We start from the raw sequence: 20,985 nt of genomic DNA, 5'->3' as shown, positions 1-20,985 counted from the left end.
TACCATGTGATTTGGTTAGTTAGTCTTATTCACGAAATTATGAGAAACTTATGTAGAAAGTGATGATTAAAAAGCTTTTAGCTTCCAACTTTTTATCTCACCTTTTATCAAATAAGTTACAATATTAATTTTTTTTAAAAATAAGCTAACTTCTAAATTTTTTCTCACTTTTTGCAAATAATTAAGGATGCAAATAAGTAAATTCTTCATTTAAACCATGTGATAAATTCATCTTTTTCTTTTTTTGAAACTATAAATCCTTATTTCAACCCAAAAAAAAAAAAAAGTTATCAATTCAAGCAAATATAAATTATAAAATCAAATTATTAATTCCATTCTTCCCGAACTTTCTTCCCTAGCCACCACACATGATTTTCTAGACGCATTTTTCTTTATTCTTTTTTTAAATCTGTTTGTCTCAATCTTCTATGGACAGAATTTTCTCTAAATTAGTTTATAGAAAATTTCCCCAAACCCACTAGGTGACCGCTCAAACACGAATCTTATGACTTATTTAATAGTTATATGACTTGATTAAATGATTTAATACATATAAATGTTCTTATGAATTGTCACCTATGCGTTGGAGGAGATTCCTTCACTCCAATTGCAATTTGGAGTAAAATTTTGTCCATATAAGAGCATTCACATCAATTTCCTCAAATATTTAGCTAAACTAATCCAAAAAACTCTACTTTTACTACGATAGCTATCTATTATTTTCATAGATATATATCAGTCACAATACTTTATCAACATTGAAATTTAATGTAACAAGGATAGAGGCTCACTACATGTAGAGATGAGACTATCCTCTTTAAAATCTTTAGTTAATTTAGTGAGGCTGATGCACGTTTGTTTCGGTTGAGTTTAGATAAATTTTTGCTGAAATATTAAATTGGTAAGACTAATGTGAATGCTCTTACTATACAAAGTTGACAAGCTCAAGGAGCCACGTTAAATCCTATAATATAACTCGGTTCTCCACAAAAACTTTCTCAATCATTACACCAACAATAAATATCTTATGAAACAACTTTTTTTTTTTGAGAAGTTCATGATACAACTTCATACTTTTCAAGTAAAAACTTTTCAATCCCTATCTCAACAATAAATATTAGTATTGCCCGCATGAGGGTGTGGATTCTATCAATTAATGCAACAAGAATTGAACATGCATATCACTGATATCATTTATTGGGGAAAAACCAAATCGGGATGTAATTTGTTGGAGAGCCATGCGATAAAATCCTGATCAATAGGCTAGCATTTAGATAACTAAACAAGAAATATGCAACTTAGTGGTTAAACATCAGGCAGAGGTTGCAAAGGTAGAAATGCCATCAACAGTAAGATGTATAATATTACCAATACAAATTTACATAAAGAAATCAAGCAAATAAATCTGCTCCTGCATATCACAAATCACATGAGCAAGCAGAGAAATAATAACACTTCTGGCTACAAAACCATGAACAAATAAACTTTAGCAACCCCACACTGCAATATCCTCCACATAACCAATAGATAATTCTAGTTTTATATTTTTAACTCAAGTGAAACTACGTTCTTCAGAAGCACACATATTCAAATCTAATGTTTGCTCTGTTGAATGTCCAAAAGCAGTGGCAAACCCCTCTTTCGTCTGCTCTGAGGGAGCTAGTCTTGTTTCCTGGGTACAGGATTTGCATCAATTTCAGTTTTACGTTGGCTTGGCTCAGATATTTTCCCTGCTTCCTGGTCAATCTTATGTTGTTCTAAATGTTGAGTGGAAGACGTCATATTTTCTCTTGAATTGGACAGTTTATTCTTCTCAGAAGGAAGTTTTGGTAGGGACTTTCGAAGTGGCTTCTTACCAGATGATTCTTTGGAAGCATAATTTCGAGTAATTTTCTCATCTAGGCTTAGACGGCCTGATTGAGTGCTGTGGCTGCCGGTTCCTTCAGAGGATGCTGCTGATGATCCCTTGCCACGGCCTAGTTTGGGAGATCTGGCTCTTGTTGGTGGTATCTGCATTGTATAATTGTAATGAAAATGGGGGAAAACATTGATATATATAACAAAATCTCTGTAATAAGAAACAAAAGAGCGAACAGTAATTTGATTAAATTTAGGCTTGCAAGATAAACAGGTTCATTCCATTAGTTACTGCATTTTCAAGTACAATATAGTGATTGAAAGAAATCAATCATGATATCGAAGCAGAATTACATGCTTATTCGCACAAAACAAGTAATTAATTAGATGGATTTGATGACTGCTAAAAGTAAAAGAAAGGATAAAAAGTCTAAATCAGGACATATACCTAGAAGATCAATTAAATCTAACAAACTGTTCCCTTTTTTTTTTAATAAGTATAAATCTAACAAACTGTTGAAGTTCTAATGATCCATTGAACATTTTCTGTTTTGGACAATCTACTCTGGTGCAATTTCTAGGATATTGGACCTTGAAGAGAGATTCCAGGCTTCTCCAAACAAGCACATCAGTGCCTGCTGAGAGCAGAAAAATTATATACCCAGGGATATCTTGTACTCTTCTCAATATTCTCAACTAAACCCCACACATTAACATATAATTTTATTGTCCACAAAAGAATTTCCAATGGATACATTTCTATGAATAAAATTTTTTTTATACTGTGAAGACCATAAATTTCTTGCCATTGTTACCATATCAAACTCCCAAACAACCTAAAGTTATCATGACCACAAAACATAGAATAGGTATCAGATGAGCATAAAACATAGAATAGGTAGGATCCATAAAGTACTGTGGTAATATAATCTCTCAACACAATGGAAGAATGTTTCCCATTAGATCTTGTGTTTGATATATGAGTGTAACATTTAATACACACACCTCAATCTGTAGCTGAAAGGGGAATTCCAGTTGGCATGTCACAGCAAAATGAAGAAGCTTATGACATACTTTAGCATTGATCACACAATTAAAACATAGATTAAGTCCAGCAGGAGGGCAAGGAGATGTTTCAAACACACATAGTTTATCCAGGGTCGGATTGACAATGACCAAGATACCGCATATAACTTACCCTCTTGAACTCCACTTTGGGTGGGGCAGGTTCATGATAGAAGCTTGGCATGGGGCTTGCTTTAAATGTTAAGCTCTTACGAAGCATCTTTATTTCAGCATTTTTACTTTCCTAGAAAAACAATTTAGCATATACTATCAGCACTAAGGGCAGACTTCTGTGACAAATCAAAGCCAATAAAAAAAATAAATAAATAAAATAATAATAATAATAATAAAATCTGAGACAGAATTGAATAGCACTACCTTGGATTTCTCCTGCAAAGTAGTTCTCTCCGCTTCTTTTGCATGAATCTTTTCCTCAATCTTCGAAAGGAACTGCCCAACCAAAAGGGATATAAACAAGCAATAAATCATCAACTGAAGAAGCAGCCATATATAATCAAAACCATTGAGAAAATATGATTGAAGTTTTGTGCAAATAAGAATCTGACCAACCTCTTTTCGTTTCTGAGCTCTCTCATCACACTTGAACCTGAAGCCATAGGAAGGAAGACGACCAACTCTTTCAGGTTTAGTACTCTCTACTGCAGGGCTTCTATGAAGAATTAAAGAAAAACAACCCTTCAGTGAACATGGAAAAATGGAATGGCATTAATGTCAGGAAAGCACAACAACAACCACTGCTAGACAACACACAAAGAAAAAAAATGAGAGTTTTCTTCAACTTTAGCCATTGGCTTATGTTTGATGTATTCCCTGTGGCAAACAGTTACATTTAAATTACAAATTGCACACTTACTATATGGTCAATTGGTCAGATACATTTTAATAAGTAAAATATTTTGGAATTGATAGACATCAACCATGATCTTTCTCCATCTCAAAACCTACTAATCAATCAGCAGGAGCAAGGAAATATGCCATAATTGCAAGAAAAATATACCCGAGACATTCTGGCTCTGATGTGCTTAACTCTGGTAATGCTGTGCAAGATTGTCCTGATTGCTGCCCAAAAGAAAACGGAGTAACACCATAAGAAATATTAGCATAAAGCATATGAAAACAAAAAAGAATGATTCTTAACCTTGAATCCAATATATTCGTAGACTATCATGTTACTGGCATTTACCGGGAAATGGCAAGCAGCACTAGCTGCAGATGCCAATTTCTTAGCCCTGACTGAGGGAATGCTTGTGATGCTTTCAGCAATCTGCCTGTCATTAGGTGACCTCCGGTTAGTTGCAAGGGCAAAAGGTTTCTTTAAGGTGACCGAACCAAATTTCCCATCTTTGTTCTTCTTCACTGAAGTCACTATAGAGTTGGGATTTGAATGCTTTATGGCCGTTCCCCTGCCTTGAACTTTCTTGGAATTTTCCAAACTATTTGTGTTGTCTCCCTCCCTTGTTTCCTATTAATTTAAACAAACTGACTGAGATGTGCCCTAATCAACTAAAAGTAAAGGTACATTAATCAGCCATTCAGTAGTAATACACCTTTGTTATGGTCAAACCAGTGAATTCCTGAGGGAAACTTGATCTTTCTACATCTTTCTCAGCCAAGGGCTCGAAAGCTCCACTCTCTCCCAGCAGGGAATCAGCTACAGAACTCTTATCTAGCCCTTCGTATTCCACAGCATTATTAAGAACACTGCTTCCTTCCTCCATGATAACATCATCAGTGCCAGAATTGGATACCTCATTTTGGTGGCTCACCTCCATTCCAGCTATAGGGTCACTAGCATCCATTGCACTAAACAGAATGACAACCAATGTCATGAACAATTTGAAAATTATATTGAAAGGGAAAGAGCCAAAAAACATAATAAAGAGAAGTAGATAATCAGAAAGCATTTCCACTTAGAACTGCAACCAAAAGCTAAAAAATTTTTAGAAAACATATGTTCCATTTAAAATGAGGCAAACAAATTAAAGTTCTAAACCATAAACATCATTCTTTAAGTTACTTTAGCCCCAAGGAAAGGGAAAACTCACCTCAAGTAAACCAGATGATTTTCAAATGCTTCCTCAGATCCCAACATTTTGTAAAACTTAAGAGTTTAAAAATATATAAATACATATAAAAAGGTTTATCTTATTTCCTCAAACTTTGTTAGCATTAGCAATCAAATAGAAACTATATAATACTTCCACACAAATGGGTACACAGTGCACGTTTCTTAATTCTTAAGTCTTAACCAAACACAGTACTGGCAAAATTTACTAGCATGAACCTTTTTCATTTAATAACCGACCAATCAGTCCATCTTACACTTTCAAGAATTGAGAGAGAGAGAGAGTGTGTGTGTGTGTAACCCAAATGGGCAAAAGGGACCACTAAAGTTTTAGTAACGAAGTGCCCAAGAATTCAAATAAAATTTAAGAACTAGGAAAGTGTCAAGCATCAATGCATAATAAAGAGAAGGAAAGCGCAAAATCTACCAAACATTAAATTCAAATCCTACACATCCACAAAGAAAGAACCACATTTCCTAACTCTCAAAGCCCCAAAACAAAAAGATTGTTTGTGGCATACGCAAGTGTAGTGACGATTCCCACAGGGACAGATGAGCCAATTTTTGTTTAGATTACAATAACCAAAAAAAAAAAAAAAAAACCCAGAAAATCTAAGAGCATTTAAAACCCAACAAAATTAAGCAAAAAATAAAAAAAAGAAGAAAAAAACCCAACAAAGAGAAAGATGACTTACACACGTAGAGCTGTAAATAAGGAAGAAATGGCAAATTCAGATTTAGAAAGCCATTGCCGTACAGAACAGAACACTGGTTGGACTTGGAAGTTGGAACTATAGTTGACGGTTAAGTAACATCGTGGGACTTCGGTTCCAGTTACTAGTACAAGTCTCTAATACGAGCAAGAGTGGGCAGTTAACCCCACACCTTCTTTTTTCATTTTTTTGGAGCAAGTAATATGAGCGACATTTTTTTTTTTTATAACACTTATTACTTTATTAGTAACTAGTATTATTAAAAAAATATTTCTAAAAAAAAAAAGAGTATTATTAAAAAAATAAATTATTAATATATTGGGCCCTACCCTAATTGTATATTTTCGTGGGAGCCATAATAAGTACACATTTTTCACTCTATCGATCTGTATTAACATTTAAATACATTCTAATATTTGACATTCACTTTTTCTTTTTATCATTAGACCAAAATATCAATAGGTTTTTAGTGTGAATGGAAATTGAACTTCAGATCTCTTATTTAACTATCAGAGACTTTACCAGTTAAACTAATTAGAATCCACGTACAATGACGGAACTATAGTTAGACTAGGGGTAGTGGCCCCCCCTAAATTTTTTCAAATTTTTTTTAGTGTATATATATATGTGTGTGTATTAATTTTAGCAATTTATTTCAATAAATTTTCACTTTGCCCTCTCAACAATATTATTAATCTTTTTAAAGGCTATAAAAAATTTTATTGATCTAAAATTTGAAATAAATTTAACAAGCTTAACAACAAAATTGACGAATGACAAACTTAAGCCTAAACAATACCCCAAAACAAACCCACACAAGACACAAACAAAAAATAAAATAAAATAAAAAATTCCTAAGCCAATTCTAACTAGTCTAAGTGAACACCTACATACATTTGACAACACACAAGACACCAAAAAAAAAAAAAAAAAGCTTAACTTTCTAAATTGAGAAGTGTTACGTCCACAATATTTTCATAACAAATCACATGCGGTAAGTTGTTATTGGTTCTAATTTGAATCTACAACTTAAATTACTTTTTTGCTCACTCATAACAATTAATAATAACCTACCACTTACGATTTGTTGTGAAAATGTAGTGAAGATATTGTGGACATAGGATTTCTCTTCTAAATGAATGCTTACTTGGAGTTTTTTTAAAAAAAATTTGTTTATACTTTTGCCCCCCTAACTCTAAATCCTAGCTCCGTCCCTGCCCATGTATAAGAACCAATATCTTGTATAAACAATACTACCATTTAATAATATTTTATTTGATATTATATTACATGTAACACGTGTTATTGAAATGAATCTCACTTCAGAATATTCACTTTGAGTTTTTGATCCTTCAAACTTGAATGTTCAAATAGTGTGTATAACACCTTAAACGTTTAAACCCCCAAATTACAAATTACCAATTCAAGCTTATTATCAAATAATGTATGTGCGGAATATGAACATAAACTTAAAACAGAATTGATAAAACAATCTAAACCAAATAAAATCACAACCACAACAGAAATTAAATGACAAAGATTAAGGGAAGAGAGATGCAAACACAAAAACAATATAGCGATGTGTTATCGAAGAGGAAACCGAAGTCCTCGGCGTAAAATCTCTCTGTCGCCCTCCAAGCGGTCAATAATCCACTAGAGAATGAAGTTGGGATACATGAACAGCAAAAGACCCTCCAAACCTAATCTACCCAGTATACCTAAGCCCTCCAAGCATCTTGCTCCAACGAGGTTACGCCGAACATTTGTCTTCTCTAGCTTACCGGATTCCGCTATAGCCCATAGCATTAACCAATATCTATTGGTCCTTTCCTAACTGCTTCCTAAGCACTAAACAGCCTCCTCACAGATATGGGTATGATGAGAAAAGGTTTTGGCTAATGTACCTTTTAAGGATGTAACAATAGAGAGGGTAAGAGTAGAGGAATTTGGAGAATCAAAGGCTAAAGATTGTGGATGAATCAATCTTGTTTTTCTCTAGGGTTTCTCTCTCAAAATTCTCTCTAGAAGCTCTCTACATTTCGTAGGTATAAGGGTTTATATATAGTAGGGTGTGTATGGAATGCGAAGAGTCAGTTTTGTAACAAACAGGATGTTCTAGCAACTTGGCCTCGCAACTTAATTGAGTAGCGAGCTAACTGCCACCACCATCGACTTGGCCTGGCGACTTGGCTATCCACTTAATAGCCACCACCACCATCCAACAACCACTGCCACCGCATTGTCCACAACACCAAACATAATTTAAAACAAAACTAGCCAAATCCAACCAAATACCCACGACAAATTCATTACAAAACCCATAACCACCAACAAATTAACAACCACCACCGTACAAAAACACCAACCACCACCACAAAAATTCCAACAACAATAATCACAACCCAAAACCTATGAACCTAATTTGAAAAACTACCCAAGACCCACCATTGTGAGTGGCTAAAACAACCATAGTGAGAAAGTGAGAGACAGAAAGAAACCACCACCGTGAGTAGGGATGACAATTTTGCCCTGCCCTTCCCCGCTTCGCCCCACGTGGGTTTTCTCTACTCTGCAAAGGTGGTGGGGCGAGGATGGGGCAAGATTTTAGCCTTGCACCACGGGGTGGGGCGGGGATGGATTTAGAATTTTTAGACCCAACCCGCCCCACCCCGTATTGATAAAGATTAAATTGTAAATTTTTCATACCTTAAAACCCCACTATTTAAACAAACACATCATCAACTTATTTTATACTACCCAACAAGGCTTTCTGTCTCTTTTTTTTCCTCTAGCAAGGTTGAAAAAAAGGTACCAATTTTAACCTTTTCTTTTGTCTTTATTATAAACAAATTTATATACTATTGAATCATTGATTTTATATTATGAGATTTTTGTTTTTGTTGTGATATTGTCTTGTTAAACACTTTAATAAATTATTCAATTTTTACTAAAAATTAGTTTGATTTGATGGGATAAATTTATTTGTAATTTTAAGTATATTTTTATTAATGAAACAAATTTTATTAAAAACAATTGTAATAGTTATGGGCAAATTAACAAGAAGTAGAGCTTTACAAGGTGGGGTGGGGCTTCACGGGGCCCTAAGAGGTAGGGATGGGGTAAGAAAATTTTCCCTGACATGCAGGGCAAGGCAAGGATGGGGTAAGACAACCATGTGGGGCGGGGGCGAAGACCCCATCCTTTGAACCCGCCTCACCAAATTGCCTTCTCTAACTGTGAGTGGCGATTGTAAGCAGCAATGGTGAGTGGCACCGTTCTGCTAGAGGACCGGCCATGGGAGAGAGGAGAGAGATTCAAAGGAAGAGATCTGAAGGCTGATTAAGAGAGAGATCCAAAAGCTGAGTGGAAGGTTGATAGCGAGGCATGGTTGAAGACACGGCAAAGCCGGTGGTAGCATGGTTGAGAGAGAGAGATAGAGAGAGAGAGATGGATTTGTGTTGGAGAAGAGAGAAAAAAAAATAAAATAAGAGAAACAAATTTTGGCATTTCTACTATACCGTGCCAATAATAGAACGTTACTATACATCAATGCCAACTTTTTTGGTATTTGGCACACTTGATGTAGGTTGTTTTTTGGTATATGGTGTGATAAATGCTAAAATTTTAGCATTTAGCACACTTGATGCTAATGCTTAGCCTTACTTATACTCAACACAAAAGCTTAAAAGTCATCTTGAGTTTGGAATACAAATGTATAATAGAACACAAGAGATAGATGATGATTAGCGATGATGATTAGTAAAATTTTCAAATCATGTTTGTGGCCCAGTAAATGTGAATTCTTTTTTTTTTTTTTTTTTTTTTTTTTTTTTTGCGTTTGTACAATGGATCCTTTGAGCTGCAATTTCAAATCATGCTTTTTGTCCCACCACTTGTTTAAAAAGCATAATTTTTAAAAGCTAAATCAAACTCACCCTAAATGAAATTATGATATAAAAAAATTTCTTGAAATTGGTATTGAGGAAGTTCTCTCAAACCCACTAAATGACACAGTTCATAAAATCTTCCATATATGTTGTTAGTCACATGACCTATTTAGTAGCCATGTGACTTATTTAAATGATTTAGTGACTCATATGATTTAATACACATGGATGATATTATAAACTGCCAAGTAATGGTTTAGAGAAGACTCCTCCAACCTGGTATGGAGGAGAACTTTGAACATGAAATTATTATAGGGTAAAGTCAACAAATGCTTTAAGGGCATTGGTTTAGAAAGTATTTTTAAAAACTTTTTATGAGAAAATAAAAAGGTAATTAATATATTTAACTGTTTTTTATATTTCCCATAAAAGTAATATTAAAACTTTTATAAAACGGTTCATTAACAATTACCCTAAGGGCACCAATTAACAAGACTCATTATTATATTACAATGATCATATTGGGGGCATATATAGATAAATTAACCATTGATTAGACCTAGGATTCATAGAAGTCATGATGTGTAGTACAAAGTACAAGTTTGGGGACCGCGCAAAGGAAATCACGGATAGACTTCCCTTTAATGGCGCAATTCGCTCTGATGCTATTGGCTTCATTGGTGGGATCTGGCTCTTATGGAATTTAGACAGAGTGGAGATCAATGTTCTTGCCATCACTAAGCAAGAAATTCACGTAGACGTCAAGGTACGGTCCTCTGACTTTGCTTGGTTATTGTCTGCTATCTATGCTAGTCCTAGGAGTGCAGAAAGATGTGTCTTGTGGGATAATCTAACAAAAGTTGCAGATTTACATAATAAGCCATGGATTATGGTAGGAGATTTCAATGAACCTCTATTAGAGGAGGATAAGTTTGGGGGTAGAGGGGTTAGCATTAACCGGTCTCTTCTATTTAAGGACTGTCTAGATAGGTGTAATATGCTTGACATGGGATTCTCTGGTCCAAGGTACACCTGGACCAACAAAAGGGATATCAACAATTTAATTCTTGAAAGAATTGACTGCTTCTTCGCGAACCCTGATTGGTGCTTATTGTACCCAGAGGCTAAAGTTTCACATCTTTCTAGATGCCACTCAGACCATTGCCCAATCCTTATGGAAACTCAGCCTACAAGGTCTGTCTTGCTCAATCGACCTTTTAGATTCCAAAGCTTCTGGCTCTCTGATTTGTCTTTTCCTAGTATTGTTTCGCATGCTTGGACCAACACCAGGAATCTAGAGGATTCCATCACCCGTTTTACTAACGAAGCAACCTTTTGGAATAAGAACCATTTTGGGAATATTCATAGCAAAAAGAGGAGAATCTTGGTTAGAATTTATGGTGTTCAACGTGCCATAGCTCTCAGTCCCAGTAATTCTCTAATCAACTTTGAGAGCCAGCTTCACAGGGAGCTCGAAATCATTCTAGACCAGGAGAGAGACCTATGGGCTCTTAAATCAAGGATTAATTGGATGATTCAAAGGGACCGAAATACTTCATTCTATCATGTCTCAGCCTTAGCTAAAAGGAAAAGGAACCACATTGCCTCGATTAAAAATGAGGTGGGGGAGTGGATTACGGAGGTAGGGGCTGCCATGGACTACTTTAGAAAAGGGTTTATTTCTTTGTATACTACCTCGCAGAGAATGGTCCATCGAAACCCTATTCTAAACCTCCAATGGCAAGCCCAACTCTCAGATGAGGATAAGAGAGATTTAGGAATGTTGGTCACCAAGGAGGAGATCAAGGATGCCCTCTAGTCCATGAAAGCTTATAAAGCTCCCGGCCCAGATGGGTTACATGTCGGTTTTTTTCAAAGGTTCTGGCTTACTGTTAGGGATTCAGTGGTTGAGGAAGTCATGAAAGCTTTTGAGAAGAAGAGAGTGTCACAATATCTCAATGAAACCCATATTGTACTCATCCCTAAAATCCAAGGGCCTGAGGTCTTGGGAAATTATAGACTAATAAGTCTTTGTAACACCATTTACAAGATTATCACTAAAGTAATTATGGCTAGGTTAAGGCCACACCTAAAGAAACTAGTTTCTCCTTATCAAGCTGCTTTTGTCCCTGGTAGAAGAGGTGTGGATAACACTATCATAATTCAAGAGCTTATTCACTCCATTGGTAGAGTCAAGGGGAAGAAAGGGTATATGGCTATTAAAATCAATCTCGAAAAGGTGTATGACAAACTTGAGTGGGGTTTTATTAGGGACATGTTGACTAGGTTTAACTTCCCTCCCAATCTCCCTAACCTCATCATGAGCTGCATCTCCTCTGTGTTCACTTCCTTATTGTTTAACGGAGGTAAACTTGAGTCCTTTTGTCCTTCAAAAGGCATTAGGCAAGGCGATCCTCTCTCTCCATACTTATTTATTCTTTGCATAGAGTTTTTAGGAGCTCTAATTGAGGATAAATGCAATTCCAAGCTTTGGGTTCCGGTTAAGGCCTCTAGAAGTGGGCTAGCTTTTTCTCACCTCTTCTTCGCAGATGATCTAATCCTTTTTGCCAGGGCTGACCCAGAAAATAGTGCCACCATTAAGGGTGTGCTTGAAGAATTTTGTGCCAGTTCGGGTCAGACTATTAGTGCAGAAAAATCTCGGGTGTATTTCTCTCCCAATATAGATCCGGATCAAAGAGAGGTGCTTGCTGATCAGCTGGGTTTTCATGCGACTTCCAATCTAGGCAAATACCTAGGTTTTCCTCTAAAACACCCGGGTTCTCGTAGGCAAGATTTTGGGTTTGTGCTTGATAGAGTTAAGAAGAAGCTTGCAGGGTGGAAAGCCAATCTTCTCTTGATGGTGGGAAGACTTGTTCTAATCCAGTCCTCTTCTTCCACTATTCTAGCTCATGTCTTGCAAAATGTGTTCCTACCTAATAAGATTCTTGAAGGGATAGATAAGGTAAATAGGAACTTCTTGTGGGGTTCCACAGAAAGCACAAGAAAGATGCACTTGGTAAATTGGCATAAGGTTACCAAGCCAAAGGATTTAGGAAGGCTTGGCTTGCAATCAACCAAAGGTAGAAACACGGCTCTTTTGGCTAAACTTAACTGACGTTTTCATACGGAGAGTGACTCACAATGGGCAAGAGTTCTTAGATTGAAATACTGCACTAGATTGAGAGTGGAGTCCAGGAATGATTCGAGGCTACCTTGTTCTCCCACCTGGAGAAGTATGATAAAAGGAGAAGATGTGTTCCGAAACGGGGTGAAGTGGATCCCTGGGCATGATAGTAGCCTAAACTTCTGGTCGGATCGTTGGTTAAACATTGGCCCAATTAGACAACTCATTCATGGCCCCCTCCCCCATGACATAGTTAATCTCAGAATCAAGGATGTGGCTACCCCGTATGGCTGGGATTGGTTAGTAATCCCCTTTGAGCTTCCTGATAACTTAAAAGCTGAGATCCAAGCTATACCAACTCCTATTCTCACTAGAGGAATTGATAAAATAGCTTGGAGTCCCTCACCAAAGGGCACTTTTGATTTAAAGAGTGCTTACTGTCTTGCAATTGACCCCTTAAAGACTGAAACTTTTGCAGGAAAATGGATATGGAAGCTTAACACCCTCCCTAGAATCCAAATGTTTGTGTGGAAATGTATGCATGGTAGCATTGGGGTAAAGGAGTGTCTTTTGGGTAGAGGGATTAATCAAGATCCTACATGCCCCTTATGTCATTTGGAAGCTGAATCCATTTCACATGCTCTCTGTGATTGCATTTGCATCAAACCTATCTGGGCTCAGCTGCGTCACCAAGCTCTCACTCCCTCCTTTTTCTCTCAATCTACTAGGGAATGGCTTCTTTCTAACTGCCATGATAAGACCAACTACACGGCAGACCTTCCACCTTGGAATTCCCTTTTCCTATTTGCCATTTGGATTATCTGGAAGCAAAGAAACCTGTTGGTTTTCAAAAACAAAGGCATTAACCCAAACATTGTGCAGGAGATCATTATGCAGTCCAATGAATTTGCCCACTGTGCAGGAAGATGGAAGCATCGCAGACAAGGGATTGTTAAAAGAATTTGTTGGGGAAAACCTGATATGGGGTGGCTGAAGCTCAACACGGATGGGGCTGCAAATGGTGTGATGGGTTTAGCCGGGGGTGGAGGTGTTGTAAGGGATGAGAATGGCAATTGGGTTATAGGCTTCTCTAGGAGATTAGGGAATGCTAGCAGTTTTTTGGCCGAGCTTTAGGCTCTTAAGGATGGTCTCCTCTTATGCCAACAACTAAATTCCCCCAAGATCATTGTGGAAATGGATGTTAAATCTCTTGTAGATGCTTTTAACAATCCTAGTTATACTAATATTGTCATCTCCCCTCTCTTTGAAGACTGCAGACAGTTGATGTTCCAATTATCCCACTGTCGGATCAAGCACATTTTCCGCGAAGCTAATGGGTGTGCAGATAGTCTAGCTAATATTGGTTGCTCGCAAGCTATGGATTTTATTGTGTATTCTAGTCTGCCTGTGGACGTTTTAAGTTTTATTGAGGCTGATAGCCACGGTCTATGTACAAACAGGATTTGTCCTGCTGTTTAGCTTTCTTTAATGAAGTTTCCTTTCTACCAAAAAAAAAAAGTACAAGTTTTTTTTTTTTTTTTGCTAAATGAAAAAGGGGTTTCTGGTGTAGACTCATTAATCCCATGCCACGTGACGGTAATAGATAATACCATGTGTACCACACGGGCCTTATTGGGACTATTCTTCAAACTACTCCTCTTTGGGTGTTGGAACAAAGACTCTACCATTAAGCCACATGGGTACAAATTGCAAATTGTATGATACCCTTTTTTTTCCTTCTTTGGTAATGAAAGGGATATGCATTAAACGATATCATACAACTGTACTTGTACCACACATGTTTGACTTATTAAAGTATAGTCAATGCCCTGGACTACGTAACATATATGACTTATTTTATTATGTGCATATATCAGCATGAATATGTATTACTAACAACAAAATGGAACAATACAAGGTATCTATACAACGGAAAATTTATATAGCTTTCAAAGTTTGCCCTCAAAAACCAAATTTGTACTTCTATGGTCTCTTTCTATCCTTAAATATGAGAAGTTGTAAAGCTAAATGAGACAAGATGCAAAAGCTAACGCTCCAAAAAGAATCCCTATCCAACACATCCTAGGTCCCCATTTTAAAAAAGACTTTGGAACCTTTCTTTCTTTTCTTTTTGTATTTTATTCCCCTTTGTGAGTTTCTCTTAATTATTTTATTTCATGTATGCATGCATTTCATCATATGTGAGAACATGATAATTAACCTATAAAATACTTGTTATTGTTGAGTCCTTTTTCTCATAAATTCGCAAAGAAAATATTAACAAATAAATAAATAAATCGACAACCATAAGCCCTTTTGGACCTGTGGCTAGTAATGGAAAATGCTTTCCAACCCATTCTCTTAAAGTAGCCTTACCTTTTTATTGGCAAATGCATAATATGGGTGCCCATACACATTTTGCCACCAACACAACACATGACTAAAACGACTATGATGTTTTTAATTCATGCCCAACCGGAAGTTCGGATATATATAGATATATAGGGTCCGTTTGGATTGAATTTATTGTTGCTGAAACTGAAAACTGAAAACACTGTAGCAAAATTATTTTTAAATGTGTGAATAGTATCGTGGGACTCATTTTTAATATTTTTTAACCCGTGAACAGTGCCAAATAGTATATGAACAGTACTCAACAGTGTGTGAACAGTACACTTGTCCCCCTAAAGCAGAGACGATGCAGGAAAAAAAAAAAAAAGTAAAACGCAAAACGTGAACGCAGGTTTCAGCTGAAACCAAACGGGCACATAGTGCCGGTTTGGATACACATTCACTTTTTACAGGCTTGCGCGTTTTTAGCTTTTTTTTTTTTTTTTTCCTTTTTAAGACCTGCGTCTGGTGCACTGTTCATTGAACATGAACAGTGCACCAAGACATATGAACAATTTTCAATGAACAGTGCACCAAGACATATGAACAATTAAAAAAAAGAGTACAATAATTTTTTACACATTTAAAAATTATTTTGCTATATTTTTTTCAGTTTTCAACAAAATAAATTGTATCCAAATAGACTTATAGTAGCAAAGGAATAAGTATCCTGTATATCACCTTAGAACCATACACTGTACCAAGTACCACTACCAATTTGTTTTAGGTGCCGGGGTGGTGTTCTTAGCTGAGTGAGGTCAGACTCAGATATGTCACACATCACTCAATTATTGTAATTTCTCTTTTTTTTTTTAACAATTACAGCTTTAAAATTAGGAAAATTTTTTTTTTTTTTTTTTTGGTAGAATGGAAAATTTTCGTTACACACTCAATAGTCCGTAGACATTATATTCAGAATTATGTGTGATATCCACAATTTTAATACAGATATCTACTATAAAAAGTGAATAGTAACAGTGAGTGAGGACGATTTAGACTAGTAAATGCGTGCTAATCCGTCATAGAGACTAACTGTAAAAAGAATCTTAATATATGCAAAAGTAAAAACCAGACTTCTACCGATAATTAATGACAGACAAGCAAAAACTAAAAAGTATCATACGCAATAATAGCTTCTAGTGCTGTGTCGCTTTTTGAAACTGTTACACCTAATTATGATTGCAATTTGGTGTAGACCTTAAAACTGGTAATTGATTCAAAGCGAAAAAGCCTAAGTGCGTGTCCCATAGGGTTAAACTGGAGGGTGCATGCCTTCGAATGCAGGCATTGTTGCTGTAATGGTGTACGTGGCTAGCTATCTTCAGCTTGTGTTGTGCTTTTTTAGAAATAAATTTTGTAGCCATCAAGTCTAGATTCCTTGAAACCAGAATCAAAACTTGAAGTAACGAATACAGGAATCATTCATCTAATTATAGGAATAACCAAAAAGTCAATGGGAATATGGAATACGTTGTTAATTTGATCACCATGCATGTTGTTTGGTACAAATCTATCACAAAAGCTTTTATCTTTTCAAATCTTTATCTCCAGCTCCAGGCCACAGAAGCAATGGTGGGGTGGTTGATTGCTGAATTATTATATTAGGCTCTTAGCATAATGCAAGAAAAGTTGTGCCATGCCGCCCCCCTGTCTCTCTCTCTCTCTGAAAGCCATGAACAATGGTGAGTGATAGCTCGAAGTGACACATGTCAAATTGGGGATGATTAAGCTATCCAATGAAAATTCCCTGACATTAGAGGCAAGGACAGAATCAAATTCCTGATGGTGATGGCTATGGACTATGGTGACCTCCTGAGCACGCTGAAGGGACCCTTCTTTCATTTCGGCAAGTCACTCTTGACAAGAGTTGTTTTGGCTTTTCTTAGTTCTCACCATTTTTAGTCTTGTTATAATGGTTCTTTTAATCTTAGAGTATGGGCACTTTGATTTCTGAGAGACTAATGGAAATATTCTTTTGTGTAAAAATCTTTGCATGTGAATAGAAATTCTGGTGAAATCCCCCAACTTTTAGTTACCCAATTGTGAGCTAAAAATGGACAATGCCAGCCAGCTTACACACGTGTAGCAGTAGAATAAAAAGTACTTCTAATGCTGCCCATCCATTGCTGTCCCTACAATGCACAAATTTCCTACATGCACGAGGCCCATTATTCCGGCTCCCAACCCATCAATCAAATCCATCAGCAAAGTAGAGTCACAAATGAGTCCAACTGGCTTTTGATTGTTCTCATGGCCAATGAAGCCAGTCTTTCATTGGTAACTTCTTATACAAATCTAGAAAGGTTGCATATAGCAAATATAAGTCATAGTTCTTTCCAAGCCCCACTCCCAGCTAGGCAGAATTTTGGTCAGCTCAGCTTGAATATGCCTCTCTAATCAAAATATCATTTCACAATGATCAATCACACCTTATAAAATGCTTAAATGGAAACCAATAATGTTGGAATTAGAAACCGGTAAGAACATAAAAATGGAAGGCGTGAAGGGTCCTGGAGACCAAAATGCACCCAGAGACACATACAAGATCGCTTACATAATCCATTTCTTGCTGGGTGCTGGCAATTTGCTTCCTTGGAATGCTTTAATCACCGCTGTTGATTACTTTGCGTATCTATATTCAACCAAGCACGTTGAAAAGGTTTTCGCTGTAGCTTATATGAGTTCTTCAGTGCTGGTTCTGATTGTTATGTTGAGTTGGGGTGAATGGAGTCGAAGGCTGAATTTTAGATTGAGAATGAACTTGGGATATTCAATGTTTGTGATCTCTCTAATGGTGGCTCCAGTTATAGACTGGGCTTGGTGCAGCTCTGACTCAAATGAACCACCAAATGGAGCCTATGCTGTGACAGTTGCATCAGTCCTAGTCTGCGGGTTAGCTGATGGCTTGGTGGGAGGAAGCTTGATAGGATCAGCTGGAAAACTCCCCAAAGAGTATATGCAGGCTGTTTTTGCAGGAACCGCTTCTTCAGGTACCATATAAATATCGACTTTCCTACTTTTAGTTTTCTAATTCAACAAACAAAATACTTTGGGAGTACAAAAATTAAGTGGATATAAACTTGCATTAAAGATGAAGTGTGCTGTAAGTGAAGCATTTTCAGACTTGTAACAAAATATGAACGAGCATCTGCAAGAGAAAAGGCTTGGACTATGCGAATAAATTCATGGAAGATGGCTTCATAATAGACACTATGGTTACACTTTGCTTGTATGTTAATGTGCAGTCATTCTAGTCATGTGGCATGTCATGATTGGTGTGAGATTTGTGTTTTAATTTCAAATATTAATGCCTCCAGTGAATTCCTCAGAAAATATTACAGTGCTCACTGTTGGTCACTCATTTCAATTGGTAAAGGAATTCCTCTTGCAAGACAACTTTGATATTCAAAAAATGCAACTGTGCATATCATAACCAATTTTCTGGTTGTCTTGCTGGAACTGAAACAGAACTCTTTGAAAACCTGTAAAATGGATTGTTGGTGATAATGTAACCAGGAGGAATCAGGGAATGCTGTTTCTTCCACAACTTTAGACTTTTAACCATAGGCAAGTCCCATGCAAACAACCCCTGATTAAGTCATTTGCTTGTTGGCAGGTGTTCTGGTTTCGATTTTAAGGATTATAACAAAGGCATCATTTCCACAGACACCAAAGGGTCTTCGATCAAGTGCTCACTTCTATTTTATTGTTGGCACCATTATCCTCATATGCTGCATACTTTCTTGCAACTTGTTATACAAGTTACCGGTCATGCAGCAGCATAATAAACTTCTTCAAGTTGATCCCTTGTGTTCAAGGCCCAAATTTTGGTCTGTGGCAGGAAAAATTCGATGGCCAGCTTTTGGGATTTTTATGATTTATGTTGTGACTCTGTCCATTTTTCCTGGATTTATAGCTGAAAATCTAGAATCCAAGCTTCTTCGAGATTGGTATCCTATTCTGCTGATCACAATTTATAATATTGCAGATTTGTTGGGAAAGTCTCTGACTGCAATCTACCTTCTAAACAGTATTAAAATTGCTTCATGGGCTTGCATTGCCAGGCTTATGTTCTATCCACTCTTCACAGCTTGTCTGCATGGACCAAAGTGGCTAAAAACTGAGGTACCAGTGGTAACTCTAACTTTTATGCTTGGATTAACCAATGGATATCTTACAAGTGTCTTCATGATCCTCACTCCCAAGTCTGTACCAGTTTCAGAAGCAGAGATTTCTGCAATTGTAATGATTGTTTTCCTGGGACTTGGTTTGGTTGCTGGTTCAGTTCTTGGTTGGTTCTGGGTTATTTGAGCTTTATTAGTTGATCTTTAGTTGACAATGAGGTTAGTTTCATAGTTTGCTAGAACCTTGTCAAAGAAAGCCCATGTAAGATGAATAGAGAAGATCAAATCCAAACAATAACTCATCTGTAATCTCAATTTAGTAGTAGTGAACCTGCAGTTTAGTTAATCTAGATTTATTTTCTTCTTTCAAATGACAGCACATCCATTTGGTACTTATAGAAAATCCTGAAATTAGATGTCTGTTGTAGTTTAAAATTATGTATAAAAGAGGACTTTATGGATTGAATGATAAATCACATTCGATTGGTATGAAAATTGACATGCATGTTAATAATATATAGAACATATAATTCAATGGTTGGATTTTCAAAATATGAATTCAATAACAAGTTATTGGATGGTGTAATATAATATTTGTTTTTTTAATAGAAAAAAATTCCCTTAATTTATTATTTTCTTAATTACAATTTATTCTAATCTCGCTAAAAAATAATATTATTCATATTAAGGTAAGAGTAAACCATAGTTAAAGAATTTTTTTTTTTAATTTGAGTAAAAGTCTATTTTTAAAAAAGAAATTTTCTTTTAAGGAAGTCGTAGCGTGACAGTGTATGGACTTATTTGTCGAGGAGAGAATGGAATCAGAGTTCTACTTCTCTAAATTTGAGTAGCCACCGATTAGAAATTTGGGGGAATCTAATATCTTCGAGCAGCCTTATTGGGTTAGGGAACATTTTTGGGCCATCGGCCTAGTTTTTTTTTTTTTTTTCCTCAAACCCCTCTTATTTTAACTCAGCCCAAGAGCCCATATTCTTATCCGTTTCGGCCCAAGAAAAGAAACGGCCCAAAATAGATAGAATATGATTTTTTTTTCTCTTTTGTGTAAATATCAAATTTTGGTAGTTAATAGTATTAACAAAGATTTATTACGATAAGATTTCTATATGGAACTATATATTCTAAGATCAAGTATTTGTTATAATTTTGTTTATATATAGAACTATATATTCTAACATTTAAAGAAAATAGGATTTGTCAAGATTCTAATGGATTGTTTAAACACACAAAATAATTTAAATTTAATTTTAAAAGAATATTAAAATAATGACACGTAAAATTGTGAGATCTCAAAAAGTATGTATAATATTATAAGGTTATCCAAAAGCTAAATGCTTTTAGTTTTATACTTTTTTTTATATACACTAGGTCCATGCAATGCGTGGAACAATTACAATTTTTTGTGTTTATATAATTTTTTAAATATTTTTTTCATTAAAAAGTATGGTGCCTCTTCCAATACAACAAAGTCATCAACATAAAGAGTTTACTTCATGCAGCCTTGTTTTGTCATATTAACTATTTTGAATGCTTGCATGAAAATATATATGATTATTCTTGTTCGAGAATGGAGAGAATAGTAAATTTATTTATAAAGGAATTTCTGTCATAGTATGCTGAATAACTTATACATTACAAATGTATCGAAAAAAAAAAAAAAAAACACTAAACTATATACATTACAAGATAAGCTTTATTTGTCAATAGAAAAAAGCTTTCA

At 35.8% G+C, this 20,985-nt stretch overlaps 3 protein-coding genes across 4 annotated transcripts; 2 read left to right on the top strand and 1 right to left on the bottom strand.

Annotated features, from left to right (window-relative positions):
- Positions 1 to 1,305: 1,305 nt before the first annotated feature.
- Positions 1,306 to 5,907, bottom strand: LOC115977075 (protein WVD2-like 5). 2 transcript variants are annotated; one of them, XM_031098721.1, is made up of 8 exons: positions 5,704 to 5,907; positions 4,491 to 4,746; positions 4,127 to 4,405; positions 3,941 to 4,002; positions 3,493 to 3,592; positions 3,301 to 3,372; positions 3,056 to 3,166; positions 1,306 to 2,010 (listed from the first exon to the last, which is right to left on the bottom strand). In XM_031098721.1, the coding sequence occupies exons 2-8, from the start codon at positions 4,740 to 4,742 to the stop codon at positions 1,660 to 1,662; spliced, it is 1,227 nt and encodes a 408-aa protein (XP_030954581.1). In that variant the 5' UTR covers positions 4,743 to 4,746; positions 5,704 to 5,907; the 3' UTR covers positions 1,306 to 1,659. The 2 variants fall into 2 exon arrangements, with proteins under 2 accessions (XP_030954581.1, XP_030954580.1); XM_031098720.1 differs by lacking the exon at positions 5,704 to 5,907 and adding an exon at positions 4,989 to 5,116 and having other exon boundaries at positions 1,346 to 2,010.
- Positions 5,908 to 10,188: 4,281 nt separating this feature from the next.
- LOC115973699 lies at positions 10,189 to 11,427 on the top strand. Its single transcript, XM_031093962.1, has one exon. It carries the CDS (start codon positions 10,189 to 10,191, stop codon positions 11,425 to 11,427), a length of 1,239 nt encoding a protein of 412 aa, XP_030949822.1.
- A 6,048-nt stretch (positions 11,428 to 17,475) lies between these two features.
- Positions 17,476 to 19,644, top strand: LOC115956996 (equilibrative nucleotide transporter 8). The gene is made up of 2 exons (XM_031075249.1): positions 17,476 to 18,113; positions 18,740 to 19,644. Exons 1-2 carry the CDS (start codon positions 17,561 to 17,563, stop codon positions 19,432 to 19,434), a joined length of 1,248 nt encoding a protein of 415 aa, XP_030931109.1. The 5' UTR covers positions 17,476 to 17,560; the 3' UTR covers positions 19,435 to 19,644.
- The last annotated feature ends 1,341 nt before the right edge of the window (positions 19,645 to 20,985 follow it).

The sequence above is a fragment of the Quercus lobata genome, chromosome 2 (genome assembly GCF_001633185.2).
Source record: "Quercus lobata isolate SW786 chromosome 2, ValleyOak3.0 Primary Assembly, whole genome shotgun sequence".
Taxonomy (NCBI): domain Eukaryota; kingdom Viridiplantae; phylum Streptophyta; class Magnoliopsida; order Fagales; family Fagaceae; genus Quercus; species Quercus lobata.
This window is presented reverse-complemented; position numbering and strand designations above follow the sequence as displayed.

Coding starts and splice junctions, on each gene's coding strand:
- LOC115956996 (XM_031075249.1), top strand. CDS start 17,561: ATGCTTAAATGGAAACCAATAATGTTGGAATTAGAAACCGGTAAGAAC. Junction 18,114..18,739: donor TGCAGGAACCGCTTCTTCAG/GTACCATATAAA, acceptor GCTTGTTGGCAG/GTGTTCTGGTTTCGATTTTA.
- LOC115977075 (XM_031098720.1), bottom strand. CDS start 5,035: ATGTTGGGATCTGAGGAAGCATTTGAAAATCATCTGGTTTACTTGAG. Junction 3,373..3,492: donor GAGCTCAGAAACGAAAAGAG/GTTGGTCAGATT, acceptor TTGGTTGGGCAG/TTCCTTTCGAAGATTGAGGA. Junction 2,011..3,055: donor CCAAAGTGGAGTTCAAGAGG/GTAAGTTATATG, acceptor TATACAATGCAG/ATACCACCAACAAGAGCCAG.
- LOC115973699 (XM_031093962.1), top strand. CDS start 10,189: ATGTGTAGTACAAAGTACAAGTTTGGGGACCGCGCAAAGGAAATCACG.